This window comes from Conger conger, chromosome 4 (genome assembly GCF_963514075.1).
Source record: "Conger conger chromosome 4, fConCon1.1, whole genome shotgun sequence".
Taxonomy (NCBI): domain Eukaryota; kingdom Metazoa; phylum Chordata; class Actinopteri; order Anguilliformes; family Congridae; genus Conger; species Conger conger.
In genome coordinates this window covers 33,873,125-33,893,481 of record NC_083763.1, presented here as the reverse complement: position 1 = coordinate 33,893,481, position 20,357 = coordinate 33,873,125, and the positions used below count along the sequence as shown (strand labels likewise).

The 20,357-nt window shown below is 44.1% G+C and overlaps 2 protein-coding genes across 5 annotated transcripts in view; one reads left to right on the top strand and one right to left on the bottom strand.

Moving 5' to 3' along the window:
• The window catches only part of LOC133127755 (choline-phosphate cytidylyltransferase B-like), a 32,244-nt gene extending 30,707 nt beyond the window's left edge, over positions 1-1,537 (bottom strand). Inside the window, exon 1 of one of the 2 annotated variants that reach the window (XM_061240895.1) lies at positions 1,346-1,537. In XM_061240895.1, the coding sequence (XP_061096879.1) occupies positions 1,346-1,384 (39 nt within the window). In that variant the 5' untranslated portion in view covers positions 1,385-1,537. The remainder of the gene's footprint in view (positions 1-1,345) is intronic. The other variant, XM_061240894.1, reaches the window with a different exon arrangement.
• A 4,610-nt stretch (positions 1,538-6,147) lies between these two features.
• The window catches only part of pola1 (polymerase (DNA directed), alpha 1), a 93,082-nt gene continuing 78,872 nt past the window's right edge, over positions 6,148-20,357 (top strand). The window contains exons 1-16 of one of the 3 annotated variants that reach the window (XM_061240568.1): positions 6,148-6,283; positions 6,702-6,826; positions 8,074-8,170; positions 8,871-8,942; positions 9,042-9,163; positions 9,870-9,932; positions 12,444-12,545; positions 13,386-13,536; positions 13,956-14,109; positions 15,338-15,501; positions 15,644-15,756; positions 15,981-16,094; positions 16,517-16,591; positions 17,381-17,519; positions 18,595-18,749; positions 19,021-19,105. In XM_061240568.1, the coding sequence (XP_061096552.1) occupies positions 6,238-6,283; positions 6,702-6,826; positions 8,074-8,170; positions 8,871-8,942; positions 9,042-9,163; positions 9,870-9,932; positions 12,444-12,545; positions 13,386-13,536; positions 13,956-14,109; positions 15,338-15,501; positions 15,644-15,756; positions 15,981-16,094; positions 16,517-16,591; positions 17,381-17,519; positions 18,595-18,749; positions 19,021-19,105 (1,777 nt within the window). In that variant the 5' untranslated portion in view covers positions 6,148-6,237. The remainder of the gene's footprint in view (positions 6,284-6,701; positions 6,827-8,073; positions 8,171-8,870; positions 8,943-9,041; positions 9,164-9,869; positions 9,933-12,443; positions 12,546-13,385; positions 13,537-13,955; positions 14,110-15,337; positions 15,502-15,643; positions 15,757-15,980; positions 16,095-16,516; positions 16,592-17,380; positions 17,520-18,594; positions 18,750-19,020; positions 19,106-20,357) is intronic. The other 2 variants (XM_061240570.1, XM_061240569.1) reach the window with 2 other exon arrangements.

The following is a 20,357-nucleotide window of genomic DNA, read 5'->3' as shown; positions in this document are numbered from 1 at the left end:
TGGAGCCAGAGTCTCAACTCCAAAAACAGACTCATCACTATGGCAATGGCAAAGCTCTTGAAGGGGGATGATGCATGAATTCCCATAGCAACAGAAATTGGGCGGGTTGTTAGGGATGGAAATTGGGGGGAGGGGGATGATGGTGCACCAGTTTTGAAAATTACCTTTTCCCAAAATTTCACACAAGGAGAAGAGATTGGAACATATGTGTGGCTTATGAGTTAATTAAGTACAGATATATGCTTAATAGGGTGTGTAGTATGCTGTCTTTGTGTCATGCGTTTGTGTGTACACTCAGTGACCACTTTATTAGGTAGACCTGTACACCAGTTTGTTAATGAAAATATTTAATCAGCCAATCATGTGGCAGCAACTAAATGCATAAAAGCATGCAGATGTTTTTCAGACCAAATGTCAGAATGGGGAAGAAATGTGATCTAAGTGACTTTGACTGTGGCATGATTGTAGGTGCCAGGCGGTGGTCTGAGTACCTCAGAAACTGCTGATCACACTTTTCACACAGAACAGTCTCTAGCAGCAAAAATGCCTTGTTCATGAGAGAGGTCAGAGGAGAAGGGCCAGAGTAGTTGAAGCTGACAGGAAGGTGACAGTAACACAAATAACCACACATTACAACTGTGTTATGCAGAAGAGCATTTCTGAACAAACCTCGAAGTGGATAGGCTACAGCAGCAAAAAAAAAAAAAAAGTCTAATAAATACCTAATACAGTGGACATTGAGTGTATATAAATATATCAGTATACTTGGCAAGATGTACAGTGTGTGGGGGGACGCAGGTGTTAGTACTATGTCTTGCTGACAGCAGTTTACATCCTGAAAAATGGTGAACTGTGGGAGTGGGGCAGAAAAGTGAGCGAACATGCTGATAAAGAAATTAGCAGGCTGCACAGCAATTTTATGGGGCATTCATACTATAACCACATCTGTCACAGAGTTACGCCAAAAACAAGACCGCCACCATAACTGAGGATATGGTCAGCAATACTCACTGCCCCCCCCCCCCCCACAACCACAGCATCACTACTCCAAACCCTATGAGGAAGGTAACACTTCCGTAACAGCTATTTCTGCAGTACATGCACCATACAACAGGAAGCAGATACGTACACAAACACAAATATTAATACATACACACACACAAATATCAAAACACACAGTCACAGACACATGCAAAAACATTCAGTGAGAGAGAGACACAAACACACACACACACACACAAAGACACATATACACATGCTTGGACCCACACACAAAGATACAGATAAACACAGTCACTCACAAGGACATAGCTGCATGTATGGACATATGCATGAGGTCCCTCACCGTTCGAGGCAGGGGACAGGTGTGTTCGATTTCCTCCATGTGTCCTGCAGAGGGCTCATGGGACAAGGCCGTCGATCCGCCCGACTGTGACTCAGCATCAGCACGGAGCTGACACTCCCTAGGCTGAAAACAGAGACGTACAATCCGGCAAACCTCTTTCCCTTGCTGCGCTTGCCCTCCTCTCGCCTCCACCCTGCCCCACCCTGAATCACCAACCCCCCCTGAACACCCTCCCTCCTCTGCAGGAAAGATGACTGTGTGATCCGCGCTCAGCACAGAAGAGCTGCCGGCATCAGGCGTTCACCACCACAACAATGGAGACAGAGAATCATGAAGGAAGGAGACAGGCAATAAGGCATCCAATCAGTGGCCAGTTCCTCATCTAACATTTGCATGGGGAGTTCTGATTGGTCAAGCCAGCTGGTGCCCTACACATGGATGCTAGGGCTTTGGACATCATCACCGCACTAGGCAGGAGGAAGTGTTTCCCGATGTTTGATTGCATCAAGTAGGTGGCAGAGGAGTTGCTAGGAGACAGCAGGCCACGGTTTCCCAGTTAAATCCATCCTTACAATAATGTTATTTTCTTTTTGTCCTGTGGGTTAAGTGTATAGTCTACAGGTACATAAATAAGCATGTGCATCTGTGTGTGTCTCTGGGTGTGCGGTATGCATCTGTGTATATATTTAAATTTCTGATTGTATGTGCTGTATGATGTACAGTGTATATGACAAGTCATCTGATTGGTTTGCCTCAAATCATACTGTCGTCTCAAATACTGTAGCCCAGATGTGACCAATCTTATCCTAAAAGGGCCGGTGTGTGTGCAGGTTGTTGTTTTAGCACAGGACTAAGACAGCTGATTCTTCTCATCAAGGTCTTGATTAAAGACCACGATTAGTTCATTAGTATAATCAGGTGTGTTACTGCTGGGTTAAAACAAAAACCTGCACAACGCCGGCCCTTTTAGGATAAGATTGGACACCTCTGGGCTACAGTATTTGAGACAAGAGTATGATTTGAGGCGAACCAATCAGATGACTTGTCATATACACTGTACATCATGTACAAATACCCCAAAACTATGGAACATTAATTAAGCTAGAAGCATACCTACACTTGATTATACTTGATGCATCCGCGAGGGTCCGCACGGCCAAAATTATGTCACATCCGCAGACACACCACTGCGCGAGAGTCCGCACAAGGCACATGCACAGTTTGGGCCCAAGAGGGGCTTGAGCCCCCGCCCTTTTGCCCTTTATATCAAATATAAAGAGGGAAATGTATAGTAGTACTGACGAAAAAAGACACCTTATCAATTTAAGTACTCCGCTCTCCAATCCCCCCCACCCCCCTTCCAAATGGTTTTGTCTCAAGCAATCAATCAACGTTGCATCTTCTGATGTGTGTTATTATTGTTTCAGCATGTCGCAGTGTGTTTTCCCTGTTAAAATAAAAGTTTCAATCAATTATGCTTGGTGAATAAGATGTAGCATAAACACTGCTAGGAGAGGCACCTTTCTCCAATGAAAGACAAAATACTTCTCACCCCCCTGACCCTGGATCAGTTTTTCAGCCGTATGCATAAATGTAACAAATATATAAGCATGTGTGCGTATATGTTCTTAAATATAATATAATAGTGTGTTTCTTTTCCTCTCAGTGTGATGTTCAAAAACATGTTACTAAAATCAAACCGTAATTCAGTTGTTGCACCGTATATCTCATTTATAAATTATGTGCAGTGCAACAAAATGATACAGATGGACTGTGGTGAAACTCGCACTTCTCAGCCTTCACAAACAGCCGATTGTCTAGCAGGCGCTGCAGGACTTGATGGATGTGGCGGACAGGTTCTTCAAGTGAGGTTGAGAAAATCAAGATGGCGTCCGTCAGGACCCCCTTGCTCACTGATGTGCGCTGTCTTTTACTGGGCAGTTACTGACCTGATGACCAGATCAGGCACAGTATAGGCAGAGTTATTCCAACATGTGTCTCTCTCTCTCGTGGTGAGAGCCTGGTGCAGCCAACTTGCATGGGCTTAGGTTCGGGGGTCTACCCACCCAGCACGACAGCAAGTAAAAGTTTGATCATTCTCTCCTCACCCACTCATGTGCAGTGAATTATTTTATTATTGCTGCCTAAGTTAAAACATTCAATTACACTATGTTTGCTACATCTCCCATGGTTATTTTTCTGACAATACAAAGTGTAAAAAAATGCAAGGTAGCCTACACTAACATATGTTCGTCACCAGGTTGGTGATGATAACCGGACTATTTGCATGAATGAAGTGCATTGCATAGTAGTGTATGTTGCGCACGTTGATATTTGTTGGATATTTTAGCTGTGAACAAATTCTGTTTGATCTGTTAGCCATTAACAAGGTTATACAAAATTAATCACCACCCATGTGACACATCTCAGCCAATCAGAATGGCATACTGGCCTAGGTATTTTTTTCAGTGCCTAATATAATACCAGTAAAAACATGTGAGCTATGAGGAAATAACTGCCTGACGGTGTGGCGTTATGGCTTAATGCGAAGCAGACTCGTTCTTAGGGTATTAGGCGTATCCCGCTTATACCACCGCTAATTTGCCAAAGTAATGTAGCTATGGACAATTTTTAGTTTAGAAACATATTTTTTAATTGAAACACAGTGGTAACGGGAGAAAAATAGTCCCTGTTGCTGAGGAAAAAAATATCCAAGCAGCCTGCTGCGACTAAAAGCTAACTGCATCATCGCCGAAGAAAAATTAACTAGAACACCATCGCCGAAAGGAAATATAATGTTAGGCTATTAACTAATGTTAGCTCTCAAAATAATGGTAGCTACATTTACAGACATGTAACACTATAGGCCTATTCTGAGTGCCATGCAACTGGACGGAGTATGGCTGGCCCTTTGTTGAGTTTTACAGTACTGTCCAAATGATCTGGCATGTCTCGTTCTTGCAGTCAGTCCCGCAAAATGACAATGGCCCATGTAGGATAGTTATTTTTTAGCATTCTTTTCGTGTCTGTCATTCATTTGGTCGACATGCTCCTCGGTAAGTTGTTCATGTCTACAAAAATAGGCTACAGCCAGTAAAAGTGTGATCTCTCCTCACCCACTCATGTATTTTATTATTAGGCCTACTGCCTACGTTAATACGCTTGGTTACATTATGTTTGAAACAATTCAATTCAATTCAACTCAATTCAATGTAGCCTCAGTCACACATTTTTGTCGCCAGTTTATGATAACAGAGACTGTTTGCAAGAATTAAAAAGGCAGTGCATAGTTGTGTGCATTGGGCCAAACAACGGCCATTAGCTATAATACCATTTCTATATACCACCGCCTGTTGTGCGATATTGCTTTTAAAAAACGTTTACCAAACATAATAATATAGATAGTATAGACACAATCCAGTTAAAACATTTTTTTTGTTAACAATTCCATTACAATCATAATTTACAAGAAAGTAGTTCCTGCGTTCTAGTAACCTAAGTAGTGCCAGGTGGTTGCTATGCAACGTTAGTAAACGTTGTTATGCTAGTTAGCTTGCAAGCTATCGTGAGTTAGCCAGCAAGAGTGTATGCCTTTTTGGTGTTTATTTGTTGGATACTTAAAATCGAACTTTTAAGAAACATTCGAACTCACAGCAGTAGTATGTCGAAATTGTATAACTGCTATGAACCAATCAGATTGCGAGATTTGTCCTCCCTGTTTTTTTATAAAACTGGCAGCACAAATCTCGTAATCTGATTGGTTAATGGCAGCGATAAAATAGCTATAGGCCTACCACTGTGTTATAATGCTTGTTAATCAAAATGAAAAACTGTTACATGCAAGCCGAAACACGTAAATCACCTTGCAACAATGTTGTCCAGGATTTGTAAGCGCAGAGCATCGAACAGAATTTTTTCACAGCTAAAATATCCGACAAATATCAACGTGCGCAACATACACTACTATGCAATGCATTTCTAATTCATGCAAGTAGGCCGGTTATCATAGCCGACCTGGTGACGAACATATGTTAGTGTAGGCTACCTTGCATTCCTAGTGCCATGCAACTGAACGGAGAATTGGCTGACTCTTTGTTGAGTTTTACAGTACTGTCCAAATCATCTGGCATGTCTCGTTCTTGCAGTCAGTCCCGCAAAATGACAATGGCCCATGTAAGACAGTTATATTTTGGCATTGTTTTCGTGTCTGTCATTCTCTAAACACGCTAGCTAGTTAGCTTGCAAGCTATCGCGAGTTAGCCAGCAAGAGTGTATGCCTTTTTGGTGTTCATTTGTTGGATACTTAAATTAGAACAGAACTTTAGAACTCACAGCAGTGGTATGTCGAAATTGTATCACTGCTATGAACTGCTGTTTTTTTTAAATAAAACTGGCAGCACAAATCTCGCAATCTGATTGGTTAATGGCAGCGATAAAATAACTATAGGCCTACCACTGCTATAGGTTATAATGCTTGTTTTTTTGTAAATTATTATTGTAATCACATTGTTAATAAAAAAGCAATAACTCACGACAGGCAGTGGTATATTTTAATGTCATCAGAGCTAAGCTGCGTTGTGCGCAGCGGAAGGTCGCAACCCCCGTAGTTGTGATAAAATTGTTATATACCACGTCCTAAATAATAATATTTCAGTAGCTTGCAATAACTATACATGAATATGTCCGGGAAAGGGCAGCTGACTTTCTTGAATTGATAGCGCCACCCTGTGGATTCAGTGAGCCAGGCAGGCTAGGTGTCGGAAAAGATTTCTATTGGCTGCTATGTTCAATCGTCACTTCCTCGGGAAGCCGAATTTGGCGCGAGATCTGTTGTTTTGGCAGGTCTGTTCGTACATTGCAGATAGTGAAACACCCGGGCTTTCTAAATAGATATGGCTCCAGTTTCCACCGACAAAGACTTTGACAGCCCTGATGGTGGTGAGTGTGGTATTTCAGTGTCTGTAATAGTCTACGTTAATTTGAAAGCCAGAGACTAGGCTTCAGAATTAACACCCTCACCCAAACAATGTCGGTAACACTAGGCTATCACTTGGCTGTTAGCGTGTAATTATTATTATTATTTAGGATTTATCATCTGTGCTACTTAAATTGCATTTAAGTTGAATTAGGAGAGTGAAGGTTGCATAGTTTTGTTATGGGGTTTTTCAGTAAATCAACTTTCTTTACTACAAGAGGAACTGAGCCATTGTTGCCCCTAGAAGTAGAAAGCGAAGTGTGCTTAGCCCTTTGCTATAAAATTGCCTAGTTAGCAGTGTCGTGTAATTAGCATCGGAACTCGCCCTAGCTCGTCAGATTGGTGTTTGTTAAGGCTGGGAGTAAGGCTGCTTTTGGACAGGTGCAGATGACGGCTGTGGCTTGGCTGTGTCTCGCTCCAGGAGGGAGAAGAAGGAAAAGGTGGGGCGTAAGTCTGCTCTAGAGCAGCTGAAAGCGGCTAAGAGGGGTGAGAAGTTGAAATACGAGGTAAGCAATATCTATATAGTTACAGCTAGTCTACCCTGGGGGGGAGAGACCGTAACTACAGGGCTACTCAACCAATCTATAAACTGTAATGGAGTTATGTATGTTATCTGTGACATGTTTGCATTTGTGTGCCAGTTTATATGAGACGTACGAACGTGTGTGTGTGTGTGTGTGTGTGTGTGTGTGTGTGTGTGTGTGTGTGTGTGTGTGTGTGTGTGAGTGATTCAACTGATTAACAGACCAGGCCATTACCTTATGCTGAGCCATTACCTTATGCTTAGCACTTCTTACCTTCATGGCGATGGCCCAACACCACTCAGTGAGAGGTTGCTACTCAGCAGAACAGCCAAATGTAATGTTACAGACCAACTTCAGAACTGGACTTGGCTGCAAAGATGTTGACAGGAATTTTCATAAATTTCTCCCCAATACCCAATTTCTGTTTTCAATAGGAGAGCTTGAGCAGGTGCTTCTGTTAACGGTGCTTTGGATCTTGGGCCGCTTCGTTTGGCCTCCACACTGATCTTGAGCTCTTCTGTTCTTAAGACCTCTTTCTAGAACTCTCCAAGTACTTCTTAGCAAACTAACCTGGCAATTCTGTTTTTGTGGCTAACTAATGGCTAACATCTTGCAGTGTACCCTCTAGTCCTGTTGGTGAAGTTTTCTGTGGAGTGTAGTTACTGACATCTGGGATCTGTTAGACAGGTGTTCAGGAGTTTTTCTTCATTATGGCGAGAATTGGGTCATCAACTTCAGACTTCCTTGGGCTAACCGGCCTGTTGCAATTACTGACCTCACTAGTGCTCACTTTCTTAATTATGTTCCATGCAGCTGATATGTCTCTGACTGTTTGTTCTTGCTTACTTTTTCATAGTGTCATTATGGCTTCCTTGACTTTCATGGGCAGAACTCTGGCCCTCATATTTACACACACCAATAACAGACACCAGGGGCAATTAAAAGCCTAGAATCAACACTAGTTACTGATGCATATCCCCAACCTTATGGTGCCCTGAAATGGGGGGTGTATAAAAACTGCTGCAGTTTCCAAAAGTGTATAAAAATACCCTTTACAAAAGCTGAGATTTCTGAACCAAATCAAGAAAAAAAATCCAATATGGAGCTCACTGCATATGTGAAAGCTAGAAACTGTCTGCTGTATGTGAGAGACGTTGATTGCGGTGTGCTTGTGTGAGATGGACATTGATTGCAGTATGTGTGTGTGTGTGTGTGTGTGTTGTGTCCAGGTGGAGGACCTGACCAGTGTATATGAGGAGGTGGATGAGGAGCAGTACTCCCGCCTTGTTCGCGAGCGACAGGATGACGACTGGATTATTGACGACGGTAGTGTGTTGAGACAGCCTATCGGATAACTGTAATTTGGCTTGTGCCGAAAAGACAACCGCTGATCATTTATTAAATTTTGATTATAAAAATGGTATCCTGCATACCCTGAATACCATTTTGATCGATGGTATTACAGTGTGGAAATCTGCATTGCACCCAACCATACTCCACATGACGGGGAGTGGTCAAAGACTGCAAATAAGAAAGGAGCACACAATGCGTTGTGTAGAGTGGCTGTGGCTTCTGTTTACATAATTAATTATTTTCTCTTCTTTTTCCTCCTCTGCACCTACTTTCATCTCACATCCTCTGTAGCTCTCTCCTTCACTTCATTTTTCTCCTTTCCCTTCCTCTGTTCTTTGCCACTTCTTGCACTCCTCATGACAAGAGAAAGGTCATGCTCTTTTTTCTCTTTTCCCTACCTCATTCCAGTCTCTCTCTGTTCAAAACAATGTCTTTTACCTTTCAGTATCTCAGACCATTGAATAGTCTTTTATTTTTATTGTTATTTTTTGTGTATGTTTTTTTCAGAATTGAAGATGTTCTAGAAATCCATTGCTGTCTATAACTAGTAGTGGTTGCTACATCAGCATTAGAATGCTCAGTCTAGAACAATCACATATTTATCTCACACTTTGAATACATCCCCCTGTTTCACTTTTTCACTTTCTACCCTTTCTCTGTCTTCCTCTGTCAGATGGGACTGGCTATGTGGAGGATGGGAGGGAGATATTTGATGAGGAATTGGAGGATGATGCCCTGGACAAAGGTAGGGAAGGGTTGTGAGGTCATGTGGTTTCTTTATTTCTGTATCTGTGTATTTCTCTCTGTAACTGGTCCCCTGTTTCATGTGTCTCTGTGTGTGAAGGTAAAGCTGTCTCTAAAGCAGTGGCTTCGAAGGACAAGAAGAATGTGAAGAAAACTGCTGTGATGAAGCCCAACAGCATTAAGAGCCTGTTCATGGCCAGCAGTGTGAAAAAGCCTGCAGAGGTCTGTCGACGAACCTGCTATGCCCCTTTCCCACTACAGCAACGCCCCTATTCTGTGTGTGCATACATGCTCCTCTCTGGTACAGAGAGGTGTGGATCTATGCTTGTGTTTGTGTGTTTGCACATGCGCATATGACTGTTGAAATGCATTGTGATTCCTGGGTTTTCTATAGGGTGTCTTAGTCCATAATGAGTTAAATATATTTTGTAGTAATTACAGCACTTTTTATATGTAGTCCTCCATTTCAATGTTTGAGACAAATTAACATAATGTCAAATAAAATAGTCATGTTTTGTATTTGGGTGCACATCCTTTGCATGCCATTACTTCCTGATGTCTTATTTTCAGGTTGTCCTACTAGCAATACTAAAACTCTTTGCATTTGAATGGATCTCTATGTGAATTGGGGGGTGGGACTAGATTCAGCTGTAAATTATGCTAATACAGTATGGAACACATCAAGGTATCAAATGAGCCTCAAACCACTGTGCTGCTACCGGATATGCAGTAGATAATATAATAATTTATGTATAAAAATCCCCTTTAATAAAAGCTCTGAGTCCTCACTGACCACATGTGAATTGTTTGATTACAAACAGAGAAAATAAAATATTAAATCTGGTGATTGCAAACCTTTGGAACGGTAGTGTACCTGTGTGTTTGTTTTCATTGCATAAAGTTTGATACCCCTCCCTGTGTGTTGCAGAGGGATGTTGATCTATCTAAAGATGACCTTTTAGGAGACCTGTTGCAAGACCTGCACTCTGAGGTAGGAGCATCTGAGGTGGAAAATCCAGGTTCAGAAAGTAAAAGTCCTCCTCAGTATTTTGTTCCAGTCACCCAGATTTGCTAATTAGACTAGATGGTAGAACTAATTTGTGAAATCACCTGGCTGAGTTATTGGGTGGAAGATATGCATGGCAGGATTAATACTTTCTGATCCTTGGACTTCACCCCTCAGCTCTTTACTCCCATCTCTGTCTGTGTGCATCTCTGTAAAGCAAAGTGCCTATTCTGATTCAATACAGTTGGCATGGCATGTTGCTAAGTGTTTATAAAATAAGAAATTCACGGGCAATGACTAGTCTGTTTGGCAGTCGGCGGGTTGCTGTTTCGATCTTGCCCTGTGTCGAAGTGTCCCTGTGCAAGACACTTAACCCCCAAATGCTCCTGATGAGCTGGTTGGTGCCTTGCATGGCAGCCAATCGCCCTTTCCTCTGTCCTCATCTCCTATGGCCTATTGGCCGCCTTCGATAGTCAACCATGAGATTCTGCTCTCACCGCTGACTGGGATGGGTGTCACAGGATCTGCACTTGCATGGTTTTCTTCCTACCTCTCTGGCCATTCCTACCAGGTGACTTGGAGGGGCTCAGTCTCTGACCCACACCCCCTACAAACTGGAGTCCTGCAGTTCTTGGTCCTCTCCTCCTCTCTGTACACCATGTCTCTTGGTTCTGTTATCTCTTCCCATGGCTTTTCTTACCATTCTTATGCCGATGACACTCAACTCTTTTTTTCCTTACCTCCCAATTCCCTGGTCACTACACAGATCTCTGCCTGCTTGGCTGATATCTCTGCGTGGATGACTTCCCACCACCTGAAGCTTAACCTTGGCAAGACTGAGCTCCTCTACATCCCTGCTAAGTCCTCTCTGACAATCGACATCTCACTGACTGTTGAGGACTTTGTAGTATCCTCCTCCCATACAGCAAAGAATCTTGGGGAGACTCTTCATAACCGCCTCACCCTGGCTCCACAAGTATCCTCCACTGCCAGAACCTGCAAGTTCTTCCTCTACAATATACGCTGTATCCGTCATCTCCTGACGGAGAAAGCCACCCAGCTCCTAGTCCAGGTGCTCGTCATCTTCCGTCTGCATTACTGCATCTCCCTCCTAGCCGGTCTCCAAGCTTGTGCCATCAAGCCCCTCCAGCTGGTCCAGAGTGCTGCAGCCCGCCTGATCACCAGTCAGGCCGGGTCGGCTCATGTCACCCCACTCCTCATTGGCCTCCACTGGCTTCCTATTGCTGCGCGCATCTGCTTCAAGGTGTTAGTGTTGGCATTTCAGGCTGCTAAGGTGACTGCCCGAGTTTATAATCAATCTTTAATTGCTCCCTTCATCACTCCGGTCTGCCAACTCTGGTGGTTCCTTCACTACGAGCACCTGGCGGTCGAGCTGCACGTTCACACCTGTTTTCCGTTCTGGTTCCTCAGTGGTTGAATGACTTGCCTACCACTGTCAGGACGGCAGAATCCCTCCCTCTATTTCAATGCAGACTGAAAACACACCTTTTCAAACTATACCTTAGTCCACCCTCCTGATTGCTAGTTAGAAAAAGCTTGCTAGTTAACATGAGATCCAAACTGCCGTACTGGTGGATAACAATTAGCTATTACTAATGGGATAAGCAATTTTGTTAAGCCCAAAGTGGCGATTGCAGTAAAAAATATCTGTTAAAATGAAATTGCAACCTTTTAATATTAACACCATTAGTACTATATGATGCTTCTCTTTATGAATAGCTGGCTGTTTTTCAGGCAAGTTAGCCTAAAGGTAGCTCTGTTGATAGATAATGTGGAAATATTTGCTTGTTGTTATGTTCCATAGCCAGTGAGTTAGTGTAGGTTCCATATTATTTGATTAGCTATAGCTTTTTCAGTTGAACCGGGAGCATTGCATTAGTATTCTACTGCCTCGGTAGACACATACCTAGCAATAGTTTCTGAATTGCGAAATCACTTGCAAAAGCCTAGAAATGCTCCTTCCTTAGCTCTGTGAAGCGATGGAAATGGGCAGCATTTCAAAAGCAGAGTTATTTCCACAAGATCTCATTCTTCTGCTTTTATTTGTGCGTGGATGCATTGTGGGAATAACACTAATGGAGATGCAGGATGGTGTATTTCCCTCACTTCGCAAAGCTAAGGTGGGAGCTAACGTGAAACCAGTTTCATTCACCTTTAGCCATTGGAGCTAGAGCTAAGTGATCTTGCAGCCTGTATATATCGTATCTAATATCCTTGTCCCAGGCGCACAGGGAAGGAATTGGCACCAAGATTACGTAAGACTCTAGGTAACATAACTGAAAAATGAATTTCCCAATAGTCCTTTAAATTGGGCTCTGGTGGTCTTTGTGTACTATACTTATGGCTAAAAATATATCTTTTGCAGCAGCTGAGGAAAGCCCCACTGTTGTACCCAGGTCAAGTAGGGCCAGTGCCGAGTTGGGTTACTTCTACTCTGGGACTGCGGGGGTGAACTGGCTCTCTTCCTCCCCACAGAAACCCTCCCCGTTTGCACCTCCGCCGGTCATCTCCCTGAAGAAAAAGAAACCCCCAAGAGTGCCTCTGAACCCCTTCTCCGTCCAACCCCAGGCCCCCAAGGTAAATCCACACTGCACCCATCACCTCCGTGGTGCTGCGGGAAGGGGTGCTGATTCTCTTTTTGGGCAGAGTGTTGGGCGCTGGTATTTGGGCTATTGATGGTGTCCGTAGTGCTTACAGGCAAGGGCAACAAGGGTCGTATCGGTTTCTGAATTTCAGACCCACTTCTGCTCCTAATTATTATCCCTATCATTTACATGATCTGTCATTTTCAGCCACATCTTGTGATATACACAGCACCTCATAAATGTTCTTGTCTTGGAACATTTTATTGCAGTCAAATTTATGAGTGAATTGGTGGTGCATATGGCTATTTATCTGATTGAGCCAGGGTAACTGATGGCAGGAAAATCCAGCATACACCTCCAGGACTGGAATTGCCCACCCCTGACCTAGAACCACCAGCATTACAGCATTGATTTCTACACCCACAGTGCCCTCATTTCATAAAGTTCATAAAGGGCACCGCTGAATCTATTTCAACATTTGTATTTCAAAATGTCTAAAAGCAGTTGTTATATAGGCTGAGGGAAAAATGTGTTGTCATATTACAGGCACACTGAGAAAAGCAGCAAAATGTACAAAAGACAAAACACAAAATGGAAAAAGTAGTTAAATGAAATATGCAAATATTAAGTAGTTAAATGAAAGTGCAATATTATATAAAGTCTCTTTGCCTGTTCCAGCTGTTTGGAGCGTGCTTTTATGCAAACGCTGTCTCACTCTTCTTACTCATTATTTAGCACACAGTGCAATTTAGTCACAGGATTTAGTCAGTTAATTTAGTTTCATTTGAATACTTTGCCATAACTGTTCATTGTGTCTCTGAAATGAACACAGGATTCCCCCTCTCCCATCGGATCAAAAGTCAGGGCGATGGGTGCAGGTGCCAGACCAGCGCCAGCCGCCCGGACACCCAGGGCTCAGCCCCTTCCCTCCCCAGCCCCCCCAACCAGCCAGAGCCTGAGAGTGACGGTGGAGGAGGCTGATGGTAAATATACTTCAGAGTCTGTGTGTTTAACATTACAGGGGTGGTGGAATGTATCTGTGTGTGAGAGAGATGGTGGGGGAGGCCTTGAGACACCCTACCTCAATCTGGGAGTTCCCCAAGTTCTGAAGTAGTCAGCCACAAGCTCAAAGGTAGCCTGCTCAGGGTTATTATTGTCGATTTCGCCTTTCTGCTTGTCTAATTACACTTCACACGTATCATTGAATGTCAACTCAATTGACAATTGTTTTTGTCAAGTTTAGTAAAAATGAAGCTCTTCTTCCGGATAAACATGAAGACATGATTTTAATGTGCTGCCTGTGCTACCTGTGTCTATAGACCGACATCATCTAGTGATAGATGTCATGCTGTCACTTGCTGTCTTGTGGCAATGACTTTGGGCTTTGGGTGTATGTCTTCAGCAGACGGGGCTTTGCAGTTCGATGACAGGGACTTTGACGAGCCCATGGATGTTGGAGGCGAGGAGCAGGAGGCGGTAAAAGAGGAGACGCAGCCTGAGCCCCTAACAGCTTTGGAAGAGGAGTCCAAGACTGAACTCCAGAAACCCCTGCTTCAGTGAGTGTGAATCCACTCCGCCCTGGAGCCCCATACAGCACCTGGGACATACATACACATACAGGGATCTGATTCTTCCGCAAATCAATGACTTGCATGAATCCTGGAGATCTGTATACAAATGTTTTTGCCATGTATTCATTTCCCCTCTTACTCACTATGCCATTCACTCCGGTGTTTTGACTTCCTCTGCTCTGATCCTCGTATTTCTGCTGAAACTGGTCTATAATTTATGAATTCATTTGACCCACTTGCTTACATCTCAGGTGCATAACTCCTATTATTTCTGAACCTGCATTAGTTTTCTTTTGTCATGCAGTGGAGACTTGCCACTCTCAAATATATTGAAATGACTGACAATAAATGCAGAGTTGCATTTGAAAACCAAGCATATATTTTGATCAACCCACATTTATTTCTGTTATACAACTGTTTCAGTCAGTGAAAGTAAAAGTGTTTTACATTTCCATACTGGGCGATGTGAATGCAACAAGAATATCGTGATTCAGATAAGTTACGTTTGTTTTTACGTTTTGTGTAATAAAATACAAATGTTACATGTTATTTATATAGGCTATTACGGTCCTCTTCAAAAGTATTGGAACAGCAATGTCAATTCCTTTGTTTTTTGCTTTACACTGAAGACAATTGATTTTGAGGTCAAAAGATGTACACAAGATGACAGATCTGAATTTCAGCTTTTATTTCCTGGTATTTTTTTTCTAGATTTGTTAAACAACTTAGAACGTATCACCTTTTGTATCAGACCACCCAATTTTTAGGTGAGCAAAAGTATTGGAACATGTGACAGGTGTTTCTTGTTGCCCAGATTTGTCCTGTTCGACAAGGGTTAACCCAGTCAGCAGGCTTTAACCCTATTGAGCATGTATTTCACCTCCTGAAGTGGAATTGAAGGGAATTGCTGGTTCGATCCCCCTTCCTGGGTGTGTTGGAACTGTGTCCCTCAGCAAGACAGCCTAACCCCCAATTGCTCCCTACACGCTGAGCTTTGCATGGCAACCTATTGCTGTGTGTGTGTGTTTGTTCGTGTGTGTTTGTTTTGTTTGTTTGTGTTTTTGTGTGTGTGTGTGTGTGTGTGTGTGTGTGTGTGTGTGTGTGTGTGTGTGTGTGTGTGTGTGTGTGTGTGTGTGTGTGTGTGTGTGTGTGGCATCAATTGTAAAGCGCTGTATTAATGCAGTCCATTTGACATTTGCCCATTTCCCCCCAGCTCGGGTGTGTTCAGTGAGGGAGGCTGGGAGGCCGAGACCAGTGAGCCTGTGGTGGAGGTGCAGGTGGACTCCAGCCAGCTGCCCATGGTGGAGGGCCCTGATGGCGAGCTGGCCTTCCGCTTCTACTGGCTGGATGCCTTCGAGGACCAATACAGCCAGCCCGGTGAGGGTCCGGCTCTCTGTCGCTCTGCCTCCTGTGTCGCTCTGCCTCCTGTGTCACTCTGCCTCCTGTGTCGCTCTGCCTCTCTGTAGCTCTGCCTCTCTGTCGCTCTGTTACTCAGCTCCTCTGCTCTGCTCTGCTCCAGGTGTGGTCTATCTGTTCGGGAAGGTGTGGATCGAGTCGGCTAAGGCACACGTGAGCTGCTGCGTGGCTGTGAAGAACATCGAGAGAACCATGTACTTCCTGCCCCGCGAGCGTGTGAGTTCACCACGTGTCTCACCCTGGAGCCTGTGAGCTCCACTCGAGCCAAAACGCTGGTGCACTACTGCAGTAATGAAATAGAGCCGTTAAAATTCTGCTCATTCATCCATTGACACTCACTCACGCACCAAAGATTGAAGTCTGTCTTGGCCTGAATTATTCTGAACTGCATTATTCCTTGACACTGATTAATTTTGTGGTGTTGGCTGATTGATTGGCAGAAAGTGAACTTGGCCACGGGGGAGGAGACTGACTCAGTGGTGGGCATTATGGACGTGTACCAGGAGTTCAGCCTGCTATCAGAGAAGTTCAAAATCATGAAGTTCAAATCTAAGGTCAGTCGAGCGGTCTCTTTGCCCACTAGGGCCGTAGCTATTGATTTCTTTGTAATTGAGTTCTGTGAATTGTTTCTTCAAATAATGTATAACAAACGTAGTGTTTTTAAATATTTTAATACATTTTATAAAGAATGAAGTTCTATTTGATGCTCCTCCGTCCCTAAAACATTGACAACTTCCTTTCAGAGAAGGGAACACATTTGTCTGTAACGGGTATACAGTCGTTTCCCCAAAACGATTAGTAGCACTTTGGAGAAATGATTCGGAATAAAATTTTTATTGCAAATAACCAATGTGTCATTCAATTTACTGAATTATTTTTGTAATGGATTAAATCCATCAGTCAGATTGAATTACACTCTGCAACATGTTGCACCGCTAATGGCCCCGCTGCTTCACCTTCCTCTCTCCCTTCACAGAAAGTGGAGAAGAACTATGCCTTTGAGATCCCGGATGTTCCCACCCAGTCAGATTACCTGGAAGTGAGATATTCTGTGAGTAAGAGCTACAGTCATTCTGTCACTCACGTTTCACATTCACATTCATCCTCTCATTCACCATCCAGCTGTTTCACATTCATCCTCTCACTCACCGTCCAGCTGTTTCACATTCATCCTCTCACTCACCATCCAGCTGTTTCACATTCATCCTCTCACTCACCATCCAGCTGTTTCACATTCACCCTCTCACTAACCATCCAGCTGTTTCACATTCATCCTCTCACTCACCATCCAGCTGTTTCACATTCATCCTCACTCACCATCCAGCTGTTTCACATTCATCCTCATTCACCATCCAGCTGTTTCACATTCATCCTCTCATTCACCATCCAGCTGTTTCACATTCACCCTCTCACTCACCATCCAGCTGTTTCACATTCATCCTCCTTCACCATCCAGCTGTTTCACATTCATTGTCAACAAATAATTCAGTTCAGAATAATTCAGGCCTCCGCCAACTTCAGTCTTGGTCCAGCTTTATTACATGATCATGGAGAGGAGTGCAAGCATTTGTAGGTCTCTGAAACTACTATGTTTTCACCCATCTTTATACCCAGACACAGATAAGTAGAAAAAAATGGACCCCTGCCATATATTATTCTCCTGGGGAGGGGAACTTATAATTATATACATGTAACATATATAATTATGTGTTACATATTGCCAAGAAATGTTTGAAGCATCATTCCATCTTGTCCTTTTTGCTTTTGTATATGTAGTGTGGTGTATGTGTTTGAATGCAAGTGTAATGTGTTTCTTTGTTTTCTGGCGGTTAACTTTCAGGCGGAGTTGCCCGCGCTGCCCTCTGACCTGAAGGGGGCGACATTCTCCCACATTTTCGGCACCAACACCTCCAGCCTAGAGCACTTCCTGCTCAGCAGGAAGATCCGCGGGCCCTGCTGGCTGGACGTCAGCTCCCCTCGTGAGTCATGTGGCCAGGATTTTTGATTTTTATTTGAGTTATTTTTATTTTGGGCCAATGGCAGTTCTCCAGTGACAGCCTGAGTTGCTGCCATTGGTTCAGAGGAAAGGGGTCGGCTTTGGCATGCACAGGACATGGTTCAGAACTGGGTTCTGAAATGGGTTCTGCTCTTACACCTACAGGCAATGTCTAGTCTGAATGTGGGGGGGGGGCTTTGAAGACAAAAAAAAAGGCTAGTCATAGACATTAGGTGCAGTGGGTAGCACTGCCGCCTCACAGCAAGGAGGTCCTGGGTTCGAATCCCCGTCGGCCGGGGCCTCTCTGTGCGGAGTTTGCATGTTCTCCCCGTGTTTGCGTGGGTTTCCTCCGGGTACTCCGGTTTCCTCCCACAGTCCAAAGACATGCACGTTAGGCTGATTGGAGAGTCTAAATTGCCCATAGGTATGAGTGTGTGAGTGAATGGTGTGTGTGCCCTGCGATGGACTGGCGACCTGTCCAGGGTGTATTCCTGCCTTTCGCCCAATGTATGCTGGGATAGGCTCCAGCCCCCCTGCGACCCTGTTCAGGATAAGCGGGTTAAGATAATGGATGGATGGATAGACATTAGGGGCGACATTGGCTCAGGTGGTAAGAGCAGTTGTCTGGCAGTCAGTTCGATCCCACCCTAGGTCTGTCGAGGTGTCCCTGAGCACCTAACCCCCAATTGCTCCTGACGAGCTTGTTGGTGTCTTGCATGGCAGCCAATCGCCGTTGGTGTGTGAGTTTGTGTATGAATGGGTGAATGAAAGGCATCAATTGGACAGTGCTTTGGATAAAGGCGCTATATAAATGCCAACCATTTACCATTTATTAAGGGCTAGTGGCCCTCTACAGGGGGGCAATTAACATTGCTTAATTAATGTTAATACTGGTCATGCCCACAATCCACAGGCCACCCAATCCCACCCTATCTTTGCTTGAGGATACCCTCTCCCCCCAATCCCCCCTCCTTTGATGTGCAACAGCACTCTGAACTGGAGACTAGGTTCCTCTTGTGACTCTTGAGCACCTTTTGACCCCTCGATCCCTCTGGCAGAGATGAACAGCCAGCCAGTCAGCTGGTGTAAGGTGGAGGCAGTGGCTTCCAGGAGTGACCTGGTAGCTGTTGTGAAGGACCTACCCCCCCCACCGCTTGTGGTGATGTCCATCTGCATGAAGACTGTACAGAATGCCAAGACGCACCACAACGAGGTGAACATTACACTGGACTACTTTTACACAAATGAAGCGCACACACGCGCACACACCAACAAGCTCAGGGTCTGGACTACTCCTGCGCAAATTAAATGCACCCACACTCTTTCTAACCATTATCACAATTGTGGCTTTAACCGTTAGTATTTCAGAAGGAATATTCTTCACGATTGCTTGTTTCTCTGGCTAATGACCCAGACTTTACAAAATCCCGCTTGTGTAGATTGGTGTGAGCCATGAAATTGATTCTTGAATTCTTGCCGTCAAGATTGTGTCCATGGCTGCACTCGTCCACCATGAGTTCGCCCTGGATAAGGCCGCCCCCTCCCCGCCCTTCCAGTCACACTTCTGTGGTGAGTATCCCCCTCCCTGCCCTTCCAGTCACACTTATGTGGTGAGTATCCTCCTCCCTGCCCTTCCATTCACACTTATGTGGTGAGTATCCCCCTCCCTGCCCTTCCAGTCACACTTCTGTGGTGAGTATCCCCCTCCCTGCCCTTCCAGTCACACTTCTGTGGTGAGTGTCCCCCTCCCTGCCCTTCCAGTCACACTTATGTGGTGAGTATCCCCCTCCCTGCCCTTCCAGTCACACTTCTGGGGTGAGTATCCCCCTCCCCTTTATAAAGTGAAGAGCAGACATTTCCACCCTAATGTGCCAAGCGGCCATTTTATTGTGCTGTTGTCATTTTGCCTTTGCAGCGATTAATACATAATGTGAGCGGTCTTCCTGACCCGGGGTTCTTGCTTTGAATATGCTAAACTATTTACCCTAAAATTAAGGTTTAACTAAATAAAAAGCGGTGTCAAGTAGTTTGGAAAGTCCTGCTGAAAACAACAGCTCAAGCTTGGTTTTAACACGGGTGGAGCCAGAGACAGTGCAGTCAGGAAGCCGATTCTGCTTCTCCACTTCAGCAGTGACACAATCTGTCCCTGATTTGTCCACAAAGTATTACTCTGTTGTCCTAATAATAACACAAGAACTTCAATTGGCATGGGGAGGCATTAGATGAAGAAAAAACACAGATTGTGACTACGTTTTCTTGCGGGGAAAGAATTGATTGACCTTGTATTTTGCCTGCAGTTGTATCATTGACTTTACATTCAAAACGGGTCTGAATGACTTATAGTGGGGTGCGATAGTGTGATTTTAATTCCAGGGCTGGACTTTTCATTCTGAAGCAACTCCATGGCTTCTAAAGTATCCAGCTACAGTGGCTGTTCTGTCTGGTATTGACAACCATGGGTTCATTTCTACCAAGAAGGAGAAGGCTATGAAAACTTTCAATGTTTCAAACTGCCTATTTCCTCTGTCAGGAACATTGTTTGAAAATGGAAGATAAATGGAACGGGCAGTCAGGGCAGGGTCACTGCAAAAGAGCTGCAAAAAAAGAGTAGCAGACACAGGATCTCAAAAATGGGGGGAAATTCCAAAAGCGAGAATTGAAAGACTCTTAGCTGGCTGCAGGAAGTGTTTACAAGCTTGTTATAGTTGCCAGAGGATGACAGTATAGTTTGCACAGGGCCTTATTCCTTTTTTCAATTATTTTTAAATTGTAAAATCATTTAAATTAAAAGTAATCTTGCTTTAAAATTTGAAGAAATATG